Source organism: Dryas octopetala, chromosome 2 (assembly GCF_963921425.1).
Source record: "Dryas octopetala chromosome 2, drDryOcto1.1, whole genome shotgun sequence".
Classification (NCBI taxonomy): Eukaryota; Viridiplantae; Streptophyta; class Magnoliopsida; order Rosales; family Rosaceae; genus Dryas; species Dryas octopetala.
Window position 1 is genome coordinate 32494070 of NC_141367.1, and position 22948 is coordinate 32517017.

The 22948-nt window shown below is 38.4% G+C and overlaps 3 protein-coding genes and 1 non-coding gene across 4 annotated transcripts; 2 read left to right on the forward strand and 2 right to left on the reverse strand.

The window, feature by feature from the left end:
• Positions 1-114: 114 nt before the first annotated feature.
• LOC147295848 (endoglucanase 13-like) lies at positions 115-1763 on the reverse strand. Its single transcript, XM_086231761.1, has 5 exons — positions 1392-1763; positions 1211-1297; positions 951-1103; positions 569-850; positions 115-495 (listed from the first exon to the last, which is right to left on the reverse strand). Exons 1-5 carry the CDS (start codon positions 1746-1748, stop codon positions 178-180), a joined length of 1197 nt encoding a protein of 398 aa, XP_086087887.1. The 5' UTR covers positions 1749-1763; the 3' UTR covers positions 115-177.
• A 1208-nt stretch (positions 1764-2971) lies between these two features.
• TRNAA-AGC (transfer RNA alanine (anticodon AGC)) lies at positions 2972-3044 on the reverse strand. Its single transcript has one exon. It is a non-coding gene; the product is annotated as a tRNA-Ala (tRNA).
• A 129-nt stretch (positions 3045-3173) lies between these two features.
• On the forward strand, positions 3174-8076 carry HCF136 (photosystem II stability/assembly factor, chloroplast (HCF136)). Its single transcript, XM_086234416.1, has 9 exons — positions 3174-3543; positions 3878-4113; positions 4585-4715; positions 5553-5685; positions 6243-6365; positions 6726-6800; positions 7206-7321; positions 7578-7662; positions 7877-8076. Exons 1-8 carry the CDS (start codon positions 3222-3224, stop codon positions 7642-7644), a joined length of 1203 nt encoding a protein of 400 aa, XP_086090542.1. The 5' UTR covers positions 3174-3221; the 3' UTR covers positions 7645-7662; positions 7877-8076.
• Positions 8077-19540: 11464 nt separating this feature from the next.
• On the forward strand, positions 19541-21981 carry NCLPP7 (nuclear-encoded CLP protease P7). Its single transcript, XM_086231306.1, has 2 exons — positions 19541-19908; positions 21358-21981. The coding sequence occupies exons 1-2, from the start codon at positions 19605-19607 to the stop codon at positions 21780-21782; spliced, it is 729 nt and encodes a 242-aa protein (XP_086087432.1). The 5' UTR covers positions 19541-19604; the 3' UTR covers positions 21783-21981.
• The last annotated feature ends 967 nt before the right edge of the window (positions 21982-22948 follow it).

Here is a 22948-nt window from a genome sequence, read left to right on the forward strand (position 1 = left end):
GCTGGCGAATGGTATAATCGAGGTAAGCTTTTACCATTCCTCTGAGTTGAATTCATCCGGACAATTCTGATATATGGAAAATTAAGAAAAAAATATGTCATTATTTCAGTTGATTGAAGGATGAATGATGATGGTAGGCATACATATGAGATATATGAGAGCTAGTACATGAGAAAGTTAAGCAAAGTGAGCAAAGACACCAACGAGTGGTGCATTCGTAACGGTTGTGGGTTCAGCAGATTGGTAATTTCCCCTGGAGTCGGCATAACCATCCGTTTCATCTGATGGGCTCACAATTGCTCCCTCCAGCACGTTGGGGTTGGGGGCTTCTCTGTGTAACCAAATGTTCATCCCATCTTGGCATGTCACTGGTGTCCTGTCCTTCTTGATTGATATAATTGATGCTGCTCTGTGATGAATTTGATTCGGATAGTTTGATCCATATCCAACCATGTAACTCATGTTTCTGGGGTTTGACCCCAGGATATAATCCACCTAATTAAATGAACAACATTAATTCATTCACAGTAAAAAAAAATTTTGCTAGCTTATTTACTTGGGTACGTACCTGTGATTTGGCAGATGCAACAAGATCAGATGGCTTGGCGAAGCCAGCGGGACAGTTGATGGTGGCATTTTTGCCCTCCAAATAAATGGAATAAACAGTTTTGAGAAATGTAGCAGTGGCAACGTATTGAACGTTGTTCCATGGGAGGAACCATAGTAGGCCTCCAGGTGTCCTCTTCACGTTGTTGTTTCCTTTCTGAATGCACGAACATATGAACTCCTCTGCGTGCATCTTGTATTCCGCCCATTTTCCCGATGCCTCGACCTTTCCCTCCAATACAAGCTGTATATATATATACATACATATATATGCATGCACACAATTGATTAATTAATCAATTAATGATCGGAATAATAGTTGATTTCTTTAATATATTAATTACCATTGCAGTCAAGAGCTGTGCCCCAACGTATTTGTCATTCCATGAGAATTCGGTTCTCGTGCCACCCACATCTCCTGCTTGGCCAAGGTAATCTAGGTACTGTTTCTCATTTGTAGCACGATACAGCCATGCAGCTGCCCACAACATTTCATCCTGCATATATATATTATATGCCAAAATTATATTTATATATATACTTCTCCGGTCCCTTTCAATTTCTCTTTTTTATTTTTTCATACTAATTTAGAAATATTGATCACCTGAAACCCACTACTGGCGTAGATTTTTCCTGCATCAGGAATGCTGTTTTGGTAAATACCAGGGTGATTCCGGGCAAAATCAAATAGCTGCATGCAACCAATTAACAATATGCATGTTAAATGATAATGAGAAGCTAGCTCACTAGGCTTATATTATTAATTAATTTACTATATATATAACCTGCTTTGCATGAGTTAGAAGCTGGGATGCATATTTGGGGTCCCCGGGCTTGTAAGCAAGTGAAGCCGCAGCAAAAGCAGCTGCAGTTTCAGCAGCAAGATCGGAGCCTGGGTTTTGGTCATCAATCTTGAAGATGGCCCTTCGGGTGGACATGTCTTCTGGTCTTTGCCAGCATTGATGATCCGAATCACACTCCCCAACTTGTCCGTACAGCACATCCGCCTTGGGATGTGCTTTCATCAAATAGTCTGTTCCCCACTTTATGGCACGCAGAGCATTTCCGATCTCATGTTTTGTCTTGAGCTGCGTTCTGAACTCTACTGTGCTCCATGACAGCATTGTTATTGTGAACGCCATTGGAAATCCCAACTTCAAATTGTCCCCGGCATCATAGTACCCTCCCACCAGGTCAACCTGCATGTACACGTACGTACGTTCAATATTCATTCATTCATGCATTTATTTATTTATACGTACATATATATATGATTAATATTGTTAACTAATTATCTATATATAATAATATATATATGTGTGTGTGTGTGATGATCTTACTCCACTGTCACTGCCGTCTTTTAGTGCAGAGTCTCCTCGCCACATGACTCTCTGATTAGCGGGCAACTTGCCTGAGCGTTGACCCTCATAATACAGCAAAGACTTGCGAAGTGCTGCAGCATAATCTGCAGAAGCAATTCCTTGAACCAACAGAAACATACAAATCAACCCAACCAAACCAAAAACACTAGTGCTGAGTCTGCTGACCCTCACACACATCATCATGACTACTATATATTGAAGAAGACAAGTATATATGTATATATAGCTAGTAGGGTATGCATTGCTTGCTGATCATTCCATCATATTTATACCACAAAACGGGAAGGAGAAGAACAGCAAAATGCAGCAACTCATTTATTAATTACAAGGATATCCTACTCAATCTACTGTACGTATATAAGGATTTGGTTTTATTACAGCACCAGATTCTCTCGTAATCTAAACAGTACAAATGTACAATATTGCTCTTCAATCATTCAATGTCGAAAATTTTGCCATTTGGACTCATTTTGTTTTTCCTCCCCATGGTGTACGTTGTGCCTCTTGTACGTGTACGTAGTGATCTTGTTTTGTTTTGTAGTCTTCTACTCTCACCGCAAAAAAGAAAAAAAAAAAAAAAATTGCTATTTCATAAGTCATTCAATTTATTGTAAAAAAAAAAAAAGTGATTCAAATTTATAAATATGTTTAATTTGCTTAGTCATGAATTAGGCTACTTCTTAAATTCCAGATGCATTTAATTATGCGGATATGATTTGAATAGGAAATCTGTGTCTGCATGTGTATTACATGCAGGTGCTACGTCTAATTAAATTCCAATCTCGATTAAATGAGATTGGATCAAATCCCAATTAAATTCTAGTTCCCTTCAACTCCTTGCTTCATAAACGATTTTTTATTTCTTGAATAAAATGATTATTGTTCGAGTGATAGAGAAAAAGGAGGGAAAAAAAAGAGTTGGTGACACAAAATTAGCTTTGAGCTCGTCTGCTATTGTTTTACATAAAAACATAAGTGTAAAATGGAGATGCGGGGTATCGATCCCCGTACCTCTCGCATGCTAAGCGAGCGCTCTACCATCTGAGCTACATCCCCTTTGGTTCATTTTCGTGAATATAAAAGTATTATTATTGTAGAAATTAAAAGGCCTATCCACGTGGATTGCCAGGAAGCTAAAAATCACCCGCGAAGCCGTTGATCTTCTTTCGGATAAGAGAGAAAAGGGAGAGAGAGAGAGAGAGAGAGAGAGCTGAGCATCAAGTGAATTTGAAAATGGCGACTCTGCAACTGACGACGGACTTCTCCAAACCAGTGAGTCTCCCGAAACCCTCTTTAACCTCTCTCTTCGCCACCAGTAGGAGTACTCATCTACCAGCTCGCTTCAATCCCAGAGCTTCTTCTTCGCTCAGTCGCAGACACTTTGTTTCTGAGAGCGCAGCGTTGTCTCTGTCCCTCACTCTGCCCTTGCTTGGATCCGTACCACCGGCCAAGTCCCAAGAGCCCGCCCTTTCTGAGTGGGAGAAAGTCTCCCTTCCTATCGACCCCGGCGTCGTCCTTCTCGACATTGCTTTTGTCCCCGACGACCCCACTCACGGTAACTTCACCAGCTTTCTCTTTCTTGTTTGGTTGCTAAGAAAATACATGAAAGTAGAACAATTAAGCTCTTGCACTGCTCCATCCCAGATATTTTTTTTCTTTTGAAAAAAAAGTTGTGATGGATGGAGCTCATCAACTGCGACTCGATCAATTTAACTAAACACGAGTTATGTGAACATAAGAAACCCTATTGAGTGGTATTTTTAATGGAAAATGATTATTTGCATTCTGGATATATCAAATTTTCTTGAAGTATACGCTGCTAAGTGCTAAAAATCATAGCTGTAATCAGATCAAATCAAAGAAATTTGAGTGCTTGGTTGTTGTGGTAGGCTTTCTTTTGGGGACGAGGCAAACCCTTTTGGAGACAAAGAATGGTGGAGAGACTTGGGTTCCGCGTTCAATTCCGTCAGCTGAAGACGAAGATTTTAACTACAGATTCAATGCCATTAGCTTCAAAGGGAAGGAGGGTTGGATTGTTGGGAAACCTGCAATTCTGTTGCACACTTCTGATGCTGGAGACAGCTGGGAAAGGATACCGCTAAGCTCTCAGCTTCCCGGAGATATGGTAAGCTTGCTTTCTATAATTCTATTATACATATCTCCACCATAATTCTGGAGATACGTATCAATTTTAGATACATTACTCATTTAACCTCAAGATCCCTCCATAGCATGTTTCAAAAGTGGAATTTGAGTATTAAGTATAGTGAGGGATAAATTGCTAAACATTAATTGGGTGATGCTGTGTTTCCGATGCATTCTGTTATCGATGACACATTGGACCACTTGATGGAGCTAAATACCTTTTCTCTTTGTTAAATTGTTGTTTTTCTCACCCTTAATGTCAATTTCTTATTATAAAACATTTCATTCCTTCCTAGGGCTAGGATGCATTTTTCCAATAAACTAAGGTTCCTTGTCAGTTTTTTAGCACAGGATGTAGTCAACATTGTTTTCCGTTTGGATATAGGTAAGCTAATAAGTGATTATGTTATAATGTCTTGCTTTTTTTGGTCCGCTGTTATAATGTCTCCAGGTATATATAAAGGCAACTGGTGAGAAGAGTGCAGAGATGGTGACTGATGAAGGTGCAATTTATGTGACATCAAATAGGGGATACAACTGGAGGGCTGGTGTTCAGGAGACTGTTTCAGCTACTCTTAATAGGTATTTTGCATCTAAAAATCTTTTCTAACTGCATAACCTTCCAACCTTTCAAGGAAGTTTTCATTTGGTGGTTATATTGAAGAATATTTTTTTCCCAGTTTCTTTCATGCGGAACTTCTTTATTTGTAATATAAATGTAAGTCTAGAATGCTATCCACCTCATATCATACAAACATGCCCATGAAATGAAATCTGCACCAAGAATAAAAACTTGAAAAACAAAAAAAGGGAGTGGTGGGGAGGACTTTATGGCCAAGTAAGAACCACAGGATAAAGCTATAAGAATAAATAAGTCAATTACTTGAATTAGGGAACAAAGTCTTCTAGTGTACTATATTAACATAACAGGCGTAGAGACAGAGGCATATTACTTTATCTGAGTGTGGATAAAATTTCTAGTAAGAGGATGAACGTACTTAGGTCAAAAAAGGAAGATGTAACCTTTATTATAAGTGATAAATAAGCCCTGCTATAAACAAAGGCAAAAGTTTGTCTGTTCGCTTCTGCAGTGATCAAACAGATAATATTACAGAATGGCTCCATAATATGCTGATACATCTAGATGAAACACAAACAAAGCAATAAGTGCAACATATGCTCCCTTAATATTGCTTCCAGAATTAGATAGAAGAAAGAAGTAACTCAAATGCAACAAAGATGAATAGCTCTACAAGAGAAATAAGTGGGGCTTTAATTTCGCGATGGTAAAAAATTGAAAGAAATGGTGCTTTAACAAATATTAACAGTCAGAAGCTTTCTTACCTGAAGATATATTATTTTGCAAAAGATTGTTAATGATAAAAAAGCAAGATTCATGTATCTTCATTGCTTTTGCAGAACAGTCTCTAGTGGCATTAGTGGTGCAAGCTACTACACAGGAACTTTCAATTCTGTGAATCGCTCGCCAGATGGAAGCTATGTTGCTGTCTCAAGCCGTGGTAACTTCTACCTTACTTGGGAGCCTGGCCAGGTGAGTTTTCTCATCTTCGATGCAATATGGATGTCCTTCTGTCTAATCACTCTTTTTTTTCTTTTATCCCTTTAAAATTAGATATAAGTAACTGAACCATATTGTGAGGGTTTCTTTTCTAAGTTCATTAGTTGACCTAATGAATCCTGGAAATATCATCAAGAAATTGTGGTTGCATTTGCTGCTACCCATATGAATTCCTTAAAAGAGTTGAACAAGTTAGAGGAGACCAAAAATGACATAGGCTGGTCGTTGAAGTATGGAGGAAGGGCATGATAGTCAAAGATCTGATGCAAAAGATGACATTTACATATGGCTAAATAGGAGGGCTTGGGATAAAAGCTTAGTTCACTAGAATAATTATCAACCACATGTATCTGTGAAGCATGAGGGCTCATTTGTAGCGTTATTGCAGTCTCATTCATTTTAGTCATTTTTTGCTTGTGCCACTGATAATAACAATGCACTGTTGGCTTATCCATGTTCTCATTAAAGTTTGAGTTTCGTGTGGGATATCTACTCATATTAACTGTGATCTGCCTTCTTTACATTTTCAGCCATTCTGGCAGCCGCATAACAGAACAGTTGCAAGAAGAATTCAAAACATGGGTTGGAGAGCCGATGGTGGTCTTTGGCTTCTTGTTCGTGGAGGGGGACTTTATCTTAGCAAAGGTACAGGGGTAAGTAAATATTAAATATCTCCTTTTTGGGGTGTCAATATGCTCTGCACTTACCTGATGAAATTATATAAATGTGTGCTTCAAGCAGTTGAATCCTTACATTACTATAGGGGAGAATGTAGCTAATATATAAGTCTTACCCATCATTCTAGAGGTGATGATTCATGAATGCTACAACTATTATGTCTTTATTATTTCTTTATCTCGTCAAGTTTCCCTCCTTCAGGGTTGTACGTCACTTTATGTGATTCCCTGGTTCTAGCTTTTGGTGTGAGTTTGTTTTTCATAGATGACAATACTTCGCCCTGTAACCTTGTTGTTGTCTTGTTGTTGAAGCTAAGCTGTTTTTTATTGTTTCAGATAACAGAGGAGTTTGAAGAGGTTCCAGTCCAAAGCCGGGGTTTTGGCATTCTTGATGTCGGGTATCGATCAAAGGTAATAGTTTACCATTGATAAAACATTGAACTGTAGTCTGGGCTCACTCAATAAGAAATTGAATATTGAATGCTCCTTTTGGTTGCGCTCACATTGCACATGCACTCAGTAAATGCACTCAGTCCAATGCAGGCTTCCGTGCACTTGGCATTCTCGCAACTATGTAGATATCTTTATTTGAAGAAGAGTGAAAGCTTCAACATCTGCTAAATTAGGCCTATTTCAATATTTCAAAGTTTATCTGGATTGACTTTGCAGATTTTTGTTTGTTTTTTTTAATTCATGCATTGTAAGTGAGCTGCCAAATTTAATCTTCCCATTTTCTAGTTTCTAAGGATCCCGTGTTGTCTGGATTTCTCAGTTAATTTATACATGTTTACATTTGTTAGCGACTTTATTATGCAGGATGAGGCTTGGGCAGCAGGGGGAAGTGGGATTTTATTGCGAACCACCAATGGTGGCAAGACATGGACCCGTGACAAAGCAGCTGACAATATTGCGGCAAATCTATACTCTGTAAAGTAAGTATAACCCTTTCAAAAAGTTTCTCTATGTATTTGATATTTTGTAATTGATCAAATCACTTTTGTTTACCACTTCCAACATAAGAATGCTCCCCTTATTGAATTTGCACCAAAAAGGAATAGCAATTCATTTTTTTGTCTTTGTTTTTTATGAGTTCATGAGTTCATGAGTTCATGTCCTTAAGGAACCAAAAGAAAGAACGAGTTTGAAGGTTCTATGAGCTCTTTACCCATTACATTCTCTATCACTCAGGTTTATCAATGATAATCAAGGATTTGTGCTGGGGAATGATGGGGTCTTGCTTCGGTATCTTGGATGAAGTTGTAATTTACACATGGTAATTTATCCTTATCTACCCTTGGGTCTTCTTGGGACCAATGAAATCTGCAGTTCAAATTTCATTTTGGCTGGGATGAAATGGACAAAATTAAGAAAATTGAACCTAATATATATATATATAGAAACTGTGCTTAAATTGGTTTTGAATGACCAAATTATTGACATCTAATGGCAAAAAGAAAAAAAATTCATTGACATCTGCATCTATGCAGGTTAATCAATAATGCTTGCAATTTTGTACTGCTGATACACACATCTATGATCCGGTATCAAAAGCTACGAAGAGGGGTCACAAATCTCATTCAATTGATATTGTAATTTTGCTGTAATTATTACATATAAAAATTGCCATTCGTCAATAAATATTATGCCCTTAAACAGCAATTTCATTTTTTGTTTTTGGAGGGAATAAGATATTTCATTAACAAAGGGGGCCCAAAGGCCTAAATGGGTTTGCAACCGGGTGCCTTGCTCTTGTTTTAGTTGAGTTGACCCGCCTTTGTTTTAAGTCCTTTATCCAACGGCTAATGAGAGTTTCTCATCCGCATTAGAGAACCGTTGTGCTGTGCTTCTGGCTGTGAAAGCCTCATGTGCCCTTGCTTTGTTTCCTTAACTGGTCAAGGAATAAGGGTATAAAGGACATTATCAGTTCCTCAATTTTGCCAATTGGTCCCCAGGGAGGGGTTTTCAGCAAATCTTCGATTTCCTTGTGTGTTGGTGCAATGAACAATGATATTTTTGGTCAGAGTGCGATTAGCAATGATAAGAGGATAACAAGTAATATTACTTGGTTTTGCGCCAAGTCATGAATGTAATTGCATAGAAGTATAGAACAGGCTTGCCTTTCACGTGTGCAATACAGTTTGTAGCAGTTTTAGAAGTCTTTCTATGACTAGTGATCTTCCTTTGACTGAACTGCACTTCTTCTATTTGTAGGATGCTTTGGAGTCAGAGGACGATTGACTGACGAGATGATGACCCACGTTGTACACTAGCAAATGGCACCTGAGATGGTGTCGCACCAACTCCATAGAGCCGAACTCTATTATTTCTCTCAGGACCCATCTCTGCAACATTCACCTGCTCTCGCAGCTCATTGTTGTCCTCTTCTCCAGATTCCAGCCTTGAATGCAATTGAGCATCTATGGCAGCCTAATAAATATATATTAGTACTAGCAAATTCATAGTTAAGAAGTAAATATACAATATAAACCATAAGATAAAAAAAAATATATATATATATATATATAAAACACTTACAAAATGCTGCTCCGATGCTGCATCAACCCAAGACCATTTTTCATCCGTAATGTTTTTCTTGAAAAAAGGACATGTTGTCGGGCTCACGTCCATGCTCTTGGAACTTATTATGTAATCCATAAAAACTAATTAATTTCTCTAATAATTGAAAACCCTAAGTGTATAAAATTTAAATTTAAATAAGATTTTAATAAAATTTGTTTTACTTACATATTTATGTCGACTGATTGCAAAACTCTGAGTTCCACCTGTGTGGTTCATCGTTAGGGCATCTCTATTTTTTTTGTTCTTTTTTACAATCTCCTGCGGTCCTGCCAAATTAAGAAAATAGAGCCTACAAATAAGCAATAATTATACCAAGTCAATTATGCAATAATTATATTATAAGATTAACAATTTATTAACAATTTTTTACCTGCCAGACTATACCAAGCTTTTGATCTTAGCCCTTCAATAGTCTTTTATGGCTGAGATCTTGCCACATCCATAAACTTTTTTTTTTCCTCAAAAAAAGGTTAACAACTTACTAAAATAGAAAAACAAAAAAACCAAAAAGCCCAGCCTACCCAGCCCAACGACGCCCCTCCCTCCGAAAACCCCCGTTGCCTCCTTCTCCTCCCTTTTCTTTCTCTCTTCCCTTCTCTCTCTATACTCTCCCTCTCTTCACTGCAGATCGGAGTGCCTCCACAATATTGATTTGTTTCTCCAATTCCAGAGAGCCCTTGCATCTTCTTGGAAGCAATAAACTTGGAAATCCAGGTACCAAACATGGATCAGATTAATGAGGATCCCAATGGCAGACCAAACAAGAATAGCCCAACAGATTTCAATCACAATGATAAGTAGCTTTAGTGAGATTTCCTCAATCTCAAGCAATTTTAGTTAATAGTTTTACTTCTGAATTTTGCTGTTTATCATTTAAAATAGATTTAAGCTTAAGTTGTTATAGTGGCCACGTGGCACTCACATTTGTGGTGAGGAGGGATTTAAGGCCAGCAACTCTTATTTGTAAGGCAGTGTTATTGTCGTGACTTTTCTTATCAATTCAGATCGCCATTGGAGCTCTGCTCCTGGCTACTTCTTCTTCCTCCTTTATCTTCTCCAAATCTCTGCATATAATTGGTTAAGGTTGAAAACGGACTTAACATTTGGTATCAGAGCCAGACCTCGGTCCTTTGTTCCCTTCCTTTTTTATGCCCAGATATTTGACCCGTTACCGTCGAATGGAAAACCGCTTCACCACCATCGAAACCTCCATCGAGAATCTCACCGCTGGCCTGAAACATCTCTCTGATTCCCTCCCCGACACGATCGATGCTCGTCTCGGTCCTTATTTTACTCAGTTGCGTCATGATCTGGCCCATGGGTCCGATGACGACGCTGTGGTGGCAGAGGGTGGTCGTTATCGCCGTCGATTTGCTGCGGACGGTGCAGGGGGACCTCACCCTCGCCCCCAATGGCAGCCTCGGTTGGAATTCCCTCGATTTACTGACGGTGACGATCCGCTTGCATGGATCTACAAGGCGGAGCAATTTTTTGCCTTCTATAACACCCCGGAACATCAGAAAGTTGTCACTGTCTCCTTCAACCTTGAGCATGAAGCTTTACAGTGGTTCCGCTGGATGAACTGCTTAGAGACGACGCCACGTTGGGAGGATTTCACCCGAGCCTTTTGCACGGAGTTTGGGCTTTCTGAGTTTGATGATAGTGCTGAAACTTTGTTCAAACTTAAACAAACAGGTAATCTCAAAGATTACATTCGTGAATTTCGTCGATTGGCTACCCGGACTAGGGAAATTGGACCTGAGTTATTGAAGAGTTGTTTCTTGGGTGGTTTAAAGAATGAGTTGAAATTTGATGTTAAACTGTTTAAGCCCCAATCTGTTCAGGATGCTATTGCTCTTGCTATACAAATTGATACTAAGCTCGCTGAAACTAAATCCCATTTACTCAAACCTCAGCCTCTCCTGAAACACCACCCCTTAGCCATTATGCCTTCTCCTAGTTCTACTGCCATTGTCCCAAAGATTGAACCAAAGCTACCCACTAAGTTTGGCGACCTACCCGTCAAAAAACTAACCCCTGAAGAAGTCCAACACAGGAGATCCAAGGGCTTATGTTTTTACTGTGATGAAAAATTTACCAGAGGCCACAGGTGTAATCAAAAGCAGTTATTGATGTTGGAAGTGAATTTTGATGAGGAGGATACAGAATTTACTGATGAAGAGCTTGGTGACAAGAGTGGTGGCTCTGATGTTAGTGGCGAATTGCAGAATATGGCATTGAGTGAGTGTGCCTTCTATGGCACTGAAGCCAAGCATTCACTCAAAACCATGAAGGTGGAGGGACTGATGAGAAATCGTTCCGTAAAGATTTTGCTTGACTCAGGGAGTACACACAACTTTGTGGACTCCAGGTTGGTTAAAAGGATGGGTTGGATGACACAGCACACTGGTGATTTTGAGGTAATGGTTGCTGATGGGGGTAAGGTCCACAGTAGAGGATGCTTAAAAACACCATTGTCCATGGGAGCCTACATCTATGATGCTGACCTGTTTTCCTTGCCTTTGGGTGGCTGTGATGTGGTGTTAGGGATCAAATGGTTGGCCTCAGTGAGTCCTATTCTGTGGGATTTCCAACTTCTTACAATGGAATTCACAGTGCTGGGTACCACTTACAATCTTTCAAGCATCGACACTCAGGCTCCACTAGTCCAAGAGGCGTCACTACATCAAATTGAGAAAGATTTGTTGACATCCAGCTTAGGACTACTTCTCTACTCTGTGGAAGCTAAGAAGTTGGAGGCTTGTGATTTGTGCAGCAAGCAACTACAGGAGCTGCAGGAAGTATTAAGCACATTTGAGGATGTGTTTCAAACTCCAACCTCACTGCCTCCCTCCAGGCCTTATGACCACAAAATACCCTTGGTGCCTGGTTCTAAACCTCCCAGCATAAGACCCTATCACTATGGGCCCCTCCAGAAGACTGAAATTGAAAAAGCAGTGGGAGAATTACTTGATTCAGGTTTCATTAGGCCTAGTCATAGCCCTTTTTCATCTCCAGTGCTGTTAGTTAAGAAAAAGGAGGGCACCTGGCGAATGTGCATGGACTACAGAGAGCTTAATCAACTGACTGTCAAAGATAAATATCCAATACCACTGATTGATGACTTGCTAGTGGAATTACATGGCGCTAAGTATTTTACAAAGTTGGATTTACGGTCAGGATATCATCAAATAAGGATGGATCCAGGGGATATTGAAAAAACTGCATTTCGAACTCATGAAGGGCATTACGAGTTCTTGGTGATGCCCTTTGGGCTCACTAATGCCCCAGCCTCATTTCAGAACTTGATGAATGACTTGTTCAAGCCCTATTTGAGAAAGTTTGTTCTAGTTTTCTTTGATGACATTCTCATTTACAGCTGCTCCTGGGAGGACCACTTAGAACACTTAACACAAGCTTTCCAGATTCTCCAACAAAATCGCTTGTATGTCAAGAAGCAGAAGTGTGCTTTTGGTCACTGTCAGGTTGAGTATCTCGGCCATATTGTGTCCAGGGATGGGGTGGCTGCTGATCCATCCAAGCTCAAAGCAATTGTAGATTGGCCTCAGCCTCGAAATATTAAGGAATTGAGGGGGTTTCTAGGTCTCACTGGATATTACAGGAAGTTTGTCCCTGGTTATGGAAAAATATGCCAGCCACTATACAAATTGACCAAGAAAGATGGCTTTAAATGGGATTCAGAGGCTACAGCAGCATTCCAACAACTCAAGGCTGTGATGGTTTCTCCCCAAGTTCTCGCTCTTCCTGACTTTAATATTCCATTTGTGTTGGAATGTGATGCTTCTGGTAATGGAATAGGGGCTGTCTTGCAGCAAAATAATAGACCAATAGCTTTCACAAGCCAAGCCTTGGGTCCAAGGAACCAAGCCCTATCTGTCTATGAGAAAGAATTGATTGCAATTGTTTATGCAATTAAGAAGTGGCAAAGCTATCTCCAGGGCAGACATTTTGTGATCAAAACTGATCACAATAGTCTCAAGTATTTCTTAACACAAAGGGCTAACACACCCTTTCAGCAGAAATGGGCAGCAAAGTTGTTGGGGTATGACTATGAAATCCAGTACAAACATGGGGTGGAAAATGTGGTGGCAGATGCACTGTCTAGAGTACATAGGTCTGATCCAGTGGAAGAGAGTCCAATAGAACTGAAAGCTATTTCCTATCCTTACTTTGGTTGGTTAGATGAGTTGAGACAGCATGTAGAACAAGATGATTGGGTGATCAACAAGCTCCATGAGCTAGCTGCTCTAGATCCAAACTCCACTAATCCCTCTAAACTCAAGAAATTTCATGTTGAAAATGGGTTCCTCAAGTATAAAGCAAGAGTAGTGATTAGTCCCACCTCCCCTTGGAGAAGGACGATATTCATTGAGCATCATTCTTCACCAGTTGCAGGGCATCCAGGAGTGCTAAAGACATACCATAGAATCAAGAGAGGTTTTTATTGGCAAGGAATGAAAAAAGATATTAAGAAGTGGGTTGCAGAATGCTCAATATGCCAACAAAACAAGTATGAAACAATTTCTCCTCCAGGTCTGTTACAACCTTTACCTATTCCCAAGCACGTTTGGAGTGATATCAGTATGGATTTTATTGTCAGACTACCTAATTGCAAGGGAAAAACAGTAATTCTGGTGGTGGTAGATAGGCTTACTAAATATGCACATTTTATAGCATTATCACACCCTTACACAGCCTCAGTTGTAGCTCAAGCTTTCATTGATCATGTGTTAAAATTACATGGAATGCCGACTTCAATTGTGAGTGACAGGGATCCTATTTTTCTAAGTGCCTTCTGGAAGGAAATTTTTAAACTACAGGGGTCCAAGCTTTGCATGTCATCTGGTTATCATCCACAGAGTGATGGTCAATCTGAAGTAGTGAACAGGTGCCTAGAAACTTACCTAAGATGCTTTACTGGTTACCAGCCTAGACAGTGGGTTGCTTGGCTTGCTTGGGCCGAATGGAGCTACAACACAGCTTACCATACTTCCGCCAAATCAACACCATTTGAGCTAGTGTATGGATACCCCCCACCCCAGATTTCCTCCTATGAATTGGGTTCAGCTAGAATGGATGCAGTGGAAAAAAGCTTGCTGGAGAGAGATAGAATGCTTAAAATGTTGAAAACTAATTTGGAGATAGCTCAGAACAGGATGAGATCCCAAGCCAACAAGCATAGAACAGATAGAGAATTCTCTGTTGGTGATTTTGTCTATCTCAAGTTGGTACCCTATCAACTTCAATCTTTGGCTACTCACTCTCATCACAAGCTTCATCCTAGGTTCTATGGACCTTATGAAGTAACTGAAAGGATTGGGAAAGTGGCGTACAGGTTGAGGCTACCTGCAGAGACTAAAATTCACCCTGTGTTCCATGTGAGCTGTTTGAAGAAACACTTGGGTCCCCAAGTCACTACTATGACCACACTACCAGTTATCACAGATGAGGGGTTAGTCCAAGAAGAGCCTCAAGCTATCCTGCAGAGGAGGATTTTCAAGAAAAATAATACAGCTGGTGTTCAGTTCCTTGTGCAGTGGAAGGGCCATACCCCAGAAGAAGCAACTTGGGAGGATTCTGATGCTTTTGAGAAAAAGTTTCCAAGCTTCCAAGTCTAGCAACGTCGTAGCTCAATCCTGAATCAAGTCAAACCTTGTGGACAAGGTTTCATCTGAAGGGGAGAGTAATTGATAAGTAGCTTTAGTGAGATTTCCTCAATCTCAAGCAATTTTAGTTAATAGTTTTACTTCTGAATTTTGCTGTTTATCATTTAAAATAGATTTAAGCTTAAGTTGTTATAGTGGCCACGTGGCACTCACATTTGTGGTGAGGAGGGATTTAAGGCCAGCAACTCTTATTTGTAAGGCAGTGTTATTGTCGTGACTTTTCTTATCAATTCAGATCGCCATTGGAGCTCTGCTCCTGGCTACTTCTTCTTCCTCCTTTATCTTCTCCAAATCTCTGCATATAATTGGTTAAGGTTGAAAACGGACTTAACACACAATAGTTACTGTAGCATAAAAATAGAAGCACCGTCAGTCAATTTTCTTTTAAATCCTGAGTTCCTGACGGAAACATCCCTGCAATGGCTGCCGCTGCACCGCCGTCGGGCCATCATAATCATGGGACTCCAATCTGGAGGAGAGAGAGAGAGAGAGAGAGAGAGAGAGAGAGAGAGAGAGAGAGAGAGAGAGAGAGAGAGAGAGAGAACAAAAGGAGGCTGAGGAGGGTGATCGGAGGGAGGTGGCGTGGGTGGAGTTCGGTGGGCTGGGTTTATAGTTTTTTTGTTTTTCTATTTTAGCAAGTCTTTAACATTATTTGTGAAAAAAAAAAAAAGGAAAAAAATTGTACATATGGCAAGATCTCAGCCATAGAAGACTATTGAAGGGCTGAGATCAAAAGCCTGGTATAGTTTGGCATTGGAAAAATTAGCAGAGGATCCTGGTCCTGTTAAGGTTATGGGTTCCCACAATCCCACACGAAAAACAAGAAAAGATAAAAACAAAAAATTTTGATTGGGTCATGAAACCCAAACGGAAAAAAAAAATGAAACAAGAAAGAAAGCAAAAGGTTTTTTAAATGTGAATGTTTGATTATCGCATCACATTGCTTGTCCAGCAACGTAAAAGAGCAATACATATATAAAATTGGACATCATCATCCATATAAGCAGCAACTCACTTTCAGCTACCATAGGTGTTTGAACTTTGAACAACGGTAGTAGCAACCACTGCTACAACAATAACGAAATTGGTGGTAGGGCACTGAGAATGGCTAGAGGGTGGTGGAAGTAAGTTAGGGGTGGCGGCCAAGGTGGTGGGAACAATAATGGAGGCTGTTATGGTGGAAGTAATGAAGATAGTTACTAGGGGTGGGTTCGGTACGGTTACCGTACCGAAACACCCATACCGAATTCCGACCGATATGGGTCGGTAACCGATTACTTCGGCATCGGTCGGAGAGCGGCGGTATCGGTCGGAGAGCGGCTGTCCGACTACAACGCCAAATTAAAAAAAATCACAGAGAAGGGGGAGAGATAAGACAGAGAGAGGGAGAGAGGGAGGGGGTGCGACAGAGGCCATGCCGTGTATACAGGGGGTGGTGGTGGTGATGCTGAATACTAATTGATCAAACACACCCCAAAATGATCAATCCAAGCTGTGTATACAGAGGCCATGCCGATTGGTTTTTCGTATTGAAGCGCCGACGATCGGCGCAAGGAGCTTGGGCTGCTGAAATTGGTCACAGCAATGGGGTGGGTGCCAAGGCTGATGAGCACACGTGGGAGCGTGCCAAGTGATCTGGGTTCGTAAAGACTGCGCGACCTCGACTTGTCAATGGTGGTGCGAGGCTGACTTCGAGCTTTAAGCTAGCTGTTTGCAGAAATCAAATTTAAAAGGTGGCTGGGCAGCAACTTGTTTTGATATTTGATTGAGAAAACCCAACTAGCATTTGGTTGCACGGACTGATGGTTGGAGATGATGAATTGATTGTGGTGGACTTGGTGGTTGGGGCTGTGGTTGCACACAGAAAGAAAAAGAAGGGAAAAGAAGAGAAAGAGAAGAGAAGAGAAAAGAAGAAAAGAAGAGACACGGTGGGAGAAGAGAGAAGAAGAAAAAGAAAAGAAAGAAAAAAGAAAGGGGGGCACGTGGGTTAGGGGGAAAGAAAAAGAAAAAATAATAAAAATAAAGTTTTATTTTGTATATGAATAAATAAGGTATTTTGGGGTTTCGTTTAGGGTTTGGATTTTGGGGTTTCAAATTTCAATTGGGGTTTGGAGTTTTATATTTTTATTACATATGTTTTTTATAATTTATAGTATATAGTCAATAACTTAATAGTTTACATGTTTTTTAATTTATATCATCTTCTAAACCTTAGACTATATGGTATAGGTCATATACCTAATAGGGCCGTTAGGCTAAATGGCTAATATCATATACTAATAATAATATATTATACCCATATTATACATTTATGATTGAGGTAATTACATAAATTATAAATAGTCCATAACTCCATAGTCCATAACTTAATAGTTTACATGTTTTTTAATTTATATCATCTTTTAAACCTTAGGGTATATGGTATAGGTCATATACCTAATAGGGCCGTTAGGCTAAATGACTAATACCATATACTAATAATAATATAATATACATTTATGATTGAGATAATTACATAAATCATAAATAGTCCATAACTCTATAGTTCATATTGATATTAATATATTATATCATATTATACCATATTTTACAATATGATATCATATTATACAATATACTAAATTACTAATATTATATCATATTGATATAAATTATAGAAAATTAGAAATGTATTATATAAAATTATAAATTATATAGCAAGGTAATACTAAGTATTTTATATATAGGGTATACCAGTATAATATAGAAATGTATAAAAATAAATTATTTTAATTATACTTTTTCAATATACGGTCGGTATCGGTATACCGTCGGTACCGGGTTTTGTAAACCAATACCGTTACCGAATTTATCGGTATTTTCGGTATCGGTATTTTTCGGTATCGGTATCGGTATTTTTTGGTATTTCGGTATTTTTACCCAGCCCTAATAGTTACGGTAGATCAATTTTTTTTTTATATATACTAAAAATTTATTTTCTTGGAATTTTTAAAAGAATTAATTACTCTAGAATACATGACAAGCATTTTATTTAACCTCTACTATATTTATTGTTCAAATTTAACAATAAGGTCACATTTGTAAGTTATGATATTAAAAAATATATGTTATTTTCTCTCTCTCTCTTTCTCTCGCGATCCACACTGCTCCACACCGAAGCTTCTTGCTCCGGCCTTCCCCCCAACGAATGGCAACCACCGATGTGCTCCCTACACCGGCGCCGACTCAACCCACCCTCCCCGCTACCAGCTGGCCGCCACCTGCAGCAAATCGATGCGAGAAAGGGAAGTAATGTCGTCGGCTTCCTCTCTCTCTCTCTCTCCATGCTTGATCGAAGCCTTCTAATGGATTTGCTCCAAGCTTGATTGAAGCCTTTTAGATCTGCTCTGACCACTCCGACTTCTCCTCGATTGGGCATGATCACAGCTTGTGGTACGTAGACTCATACTTTGATTTCTTATCAGTATAAGGTTCTTGATTTTTTTTTTTAAGCTCAATTTCTGAAACTACAATTTCTAGAACATTGCAAGTGAACTGAAATTGCAGTTTATTGGAGTTACAGTTACTAACTGCAGTTTCTGAAACTGCAAATGAACTGAAACTGCAGTTTATTTGAGTTGCAACATTGCAGTTGCAGTGTAAGTGAAACTGCAGTTTCTGAAACTCCAAGTGAACTGAAACTGCATTTTATTGGAGCTGCAGGCTTGCAATTGCAGTTACTAACTGCAAGTGAAACTGCAGTTTTTGAAACTGCAAAGTGAACTAAAACTACAGTTTTTTTGGAGTTATAGGCATGCAGTTGCAGAACGATGGTTGTGAGTGAAGATGAATAATTGTCGATTTGGTAAAGTTGAAGAAAGAGATCGATTTGGCAAAAAAAAGAAGAAGATCAGTTTTGGGCTGTTTGTGTAGTTAGTTTGGTTGTGATGCGTTTTTTTTTGGAAGGTATCCACATGTTGTATTTTGGGGGGCTGGTAGATAATGTCCGCAAGTTAATAAAAATAGATTGAGTGGTTTTAGTTAATATTTTGCTTTGTTAGTACTTTATAATTAATGGATTCTTTTGAAAATAACATTTATTTTAGTGAAATTTTAACTCATAATTTATGACTTCCGAATTTCACATATTTTTCTACATTAAATTTCAAGATTTCTATATTAGTGATTCCAAACAAGGAAATTAGAGATTTTCATTTTCCAAATTCTAACTTTAAGTGAAATCCTAATTTTTTTTCCCACATCCAAACACACTGTTGTAAGAATAAATATTCTTAAACATTAAAGTTACAAAGCGCCTACATAATTTAAGTAATGTTAAAAATATACAACTTATAAAGAGTGGAACCACTGATAGTTTGAATTATACATCAATTTTATCTAAATGCATGAAAAACATTTAGAGCTGGTTTGATATCCTACCCATTTTTTTTTTTTAATGTGAGTTTTCAAAATTAATTTTAAAAATTTGAAAACTTGTTTAGTATGAAATTTGAAAACAGTTTTTAAATTTACAAAATGATGAGAATTAAGAAAGAAGAAAGTAAAAAAATAAAATAAAAAAAATGATGTTTTATCATTTTTAAAAAGATGTATGTTTTTGAATTTTTTTTCTAAAAATTGTTTTAAAAATAGTCTACCAAATACGTTTTCTTGATTAAAACTTATTTTTTATTTTTGAAAAAAAAATTTTTTTTGAATAGAATACCAAACAAACATGACCGTAAGTTTTTATTTTTTAATTTTGTTAAATTTGAGAGAATCATTTAACCTATCAATTATCTTACCCTTCCTTACCAGAGTTAAAAATGTCCATGTCATATGTAGAACCATAGTTAACATTTACCCAACCCAACCTAGATCCTAAAACTGTCGCTCTTTTTCTGAATAAGATTGAAGTGATTAAACCCTATCCCAGTATTCCCCTCTGCAAATCAGTCTCCCGGTGGTGATGATGAGGGGCCTAATCTCAAGCGCCAAGCTTGCGGCAACGAGCGGGGCATGGGTTAGGCCATGGGTCACATCTTCTCGCAGCTACGGTTTGATCCCAATGGTGATAGAGCACTCGTCCCGAGGGGAGCGAGCATACGACATCTTCTCTCGCCTTCTCAAGGAGCGCATAGTCTGCATCAATGGTCCCATCAACGACGACACTGCCCATGTCGTCGTTGCACAGCTTCTCTTTTTGGAGTCTGAGAACCCATCCAAGCCCATCAATATGTACCTCAACTCTCCTGGTGGCCATGTCACTGCAGGTCCATTATCACTGCCCACTTTTCTGTTTTTATTTTCTCGAATATCATCCTTTGCTGCTTTCATTATCTACTTTCTGGTGATTTTTTTTCTCTAATTTATGATGGGTTGTGTGAAATTCTTATGTGTTCATTTTAAAACATTGGCGTGAATAACATGTGTTGCAATTTAATTGTGTTTTGAGGGATTATAAAGTATTGGGAATCTGAGGAAAATGCTGTGTGAGTTCTGTAAGGTTGCTGTAGGTTTACATTTTAATGGAAATTGCTAGGATTGTGTCATGCAATTCCTCATTTTCTGGAACCTATTCTTAATTGATTTGAAAAAGAAAAAAATGAAATAAAATTAGGGTACAGGTATTTCCAACTCTACTAGGACTTGAAATTCTAATCAATCTTGAAAAGTTTGTGCTAGGGGTTGTCATGTGCAAGAAGTGTGATGGAAGATATTAGAATCATTGCCAGGTTTGAAAAGCAAAGATACAAAACTGTTCATGGCAGTTCATAGTATAAAATAGCCATTTTCCTAGTTTAGAGGAAGAGAGAGAATATGCTATGCAGTTTTATTTGATCAAATTTCTCAAAACTATAACAAAAACACATACTCCTATATAGGCCTTTTCAAAAAAAAAGAAGGAAATTCCTATATAGACTATATTGATATTGGCATTCAAGAAGATCGAATAAAAATTCGTGAAAACCACTTTGAAGACCCTGGACCTAGACCAAGAGCGATGATGGTATACCACTCTACCAGAGTCCCAAACTAATGTATCTACTATCTTTGTCACATCCTTGAAAAGCATGTAAGTCTCAGAACTGAAGGCTAAGCACATAACTGCAACATAACCCTTTTTTCCATTGCTGAATCTATTGTGTCTAGAAACTAGAGGTTTTGGAGCCTGACACTTACATGCTCTTTTGGAATTAGGAGTATTTGTCTTTTAAAGCTTATAGGTAAAACTGAACTGGTAGACAGAAATTCAAGGGGATGCAAGACATGGCTAAAGCCACACTTGACTGCATGACGTCCCAAATCATACTCTTTATCAAATTGGATTTAATGTTGAAGTGTCCTTCATCAAGCCTGTTTTTTTTTTCTTTTTTCTGTCGACTTAACTCAACTCAACTAATTGTAAGCCATGTGCCTGCTATTCGGGGTCATCCCAAATAAATCCTTATTGAACATCCAGTTTTAGTTTAGATGTTTGCAATAAGGTACAGTAATACAGAAAGTTGATACTACAAACATTATTATAATGCATATGTTTGTCCTCTTAGAAATGGTATGTTATAATTCCTTGATTTGCAGATACCCCTAATTTATATTTTGAATTGTATATTTGTATTAGTACTATACATATAAAGACGAGACTCAATGATCATGAATTCGTGATCTGGTTAAAAATCACCACCACTGTTGCATGTTGATGAGTGTATTGGTTCATACAGGTCTTGCAATTTATGATACTATGCAGTACATTCGGTCACCAATCAATACCATTTGTCTGGGGCAAGCTGCATCTATGGCTTCTCTTCTGTTAGCGGCGGGTGCAAAGGGTGAGAGGCGGTCACTCCCAAATGCAACAGTTATGATCCATCAGCCTTCAGGCGGGTATAGCGGACAAGCGAAAGATATGACAATTCACACAAAGCAGATTGTTCGCATATGGGATTCACTTAATGCATTGTATTCAAAGCATACAGGGCAATCAGTAGAGGTAATTCAGAAGAATATGGATAGAGATTACTTTATGACCCCAGAAGAGGCAAAGGAGTTTGGAATAATTGATGAGGTCATTGATGAAAGGCCAATGGCTCTAGTGAGTGATGCTGTTGGCAGTGAAGGCAAAGAGAAGGACAAAAGTTCAAAGTAGGATCAGAGATTCAGGTGTCGGTGAGGAACCATCACTCTCTTTCCGTTTGGTCTTTTACGTTGTTAGAATTATATTGTTGATGTTACCATCCTGAATTTAACATGATTTGTATCTCGAGCTGGCATTCATTTAGGATTTCAGTGTTTCTGCAAATTTTGTTACATGCTCACTATAAAATTAGTGTGGGCTGGTCAGTATTCATCTCTGGAGTGATGAGAGTTATCATGTGAAGAAGACCTTGATAAATTTTGCAGACGACAGGGCAGTCGGTCTACAAAGTAAAATATTAAAAAGGCTGTCTTTCTAACTTCCTCCCAATAATAAAATAAAATAATTAGCCCTCCTATCTTGTTATCTTGTGATCATGTAGCGCAGCACTGAGCACATGACATTACTCTTCTAAACATTAACTGAGTGAGATTATAGAAAAAAATTTATGTTGATGGTAAAATGAGATAACCACCGAAGAAGAAAATTAAATCATTTGTGGGATAATCAAAATATGGTAACCACTAATTTCAATTGGGTAATGAGTAGTTATCCTCGTAAAATAAGAATTGGTAGGACTTAAAAGGCATATATATATATATATTCTGCGAGCTTTTCTTAAAAGGCATGCTGCAAGTTCAAGGCTGCAACCTCCAAACTATACTAAATTTTATTATATACACCTTTCGATCATAGTTTCATATTAATTGAGATCCATTGACGACAACTTAAAGAAAAGAGCTGCTGACTTAATTTAATTTTCCTAAATAAATGAAAATGGGTAGTTTTATTCATTTTCTCTTTTTTTCCTCATGTCTCTTTTCCTTCATATCTTTTTTCTGTTTACTGTTTAACTAAAAAAATAAAAAAGGTTACTAAACACTTAAACAGAAATTTATATGATAAAATAGAGATAGATGATTAAAAAGAAAAAACTCTGTAATAGGGAAAAAAAAAAAAAACCTATCGTCTTTGGTACATACACCGACACCACATAAAACTGATAAAAGTTAAAACTATAAAACCATCACGCCGAGCGAGTCCCGACCAACGTCCCAAAAAAAAAAAAAAAATCGTACTGGTTTTGTCCCAACTCCCAAATACTCAATTTAAAAAACAAAAAATAAAAACCCGAAAATTACCAATATGTCCCATTCCCATTCTCATTCCCATTGCCC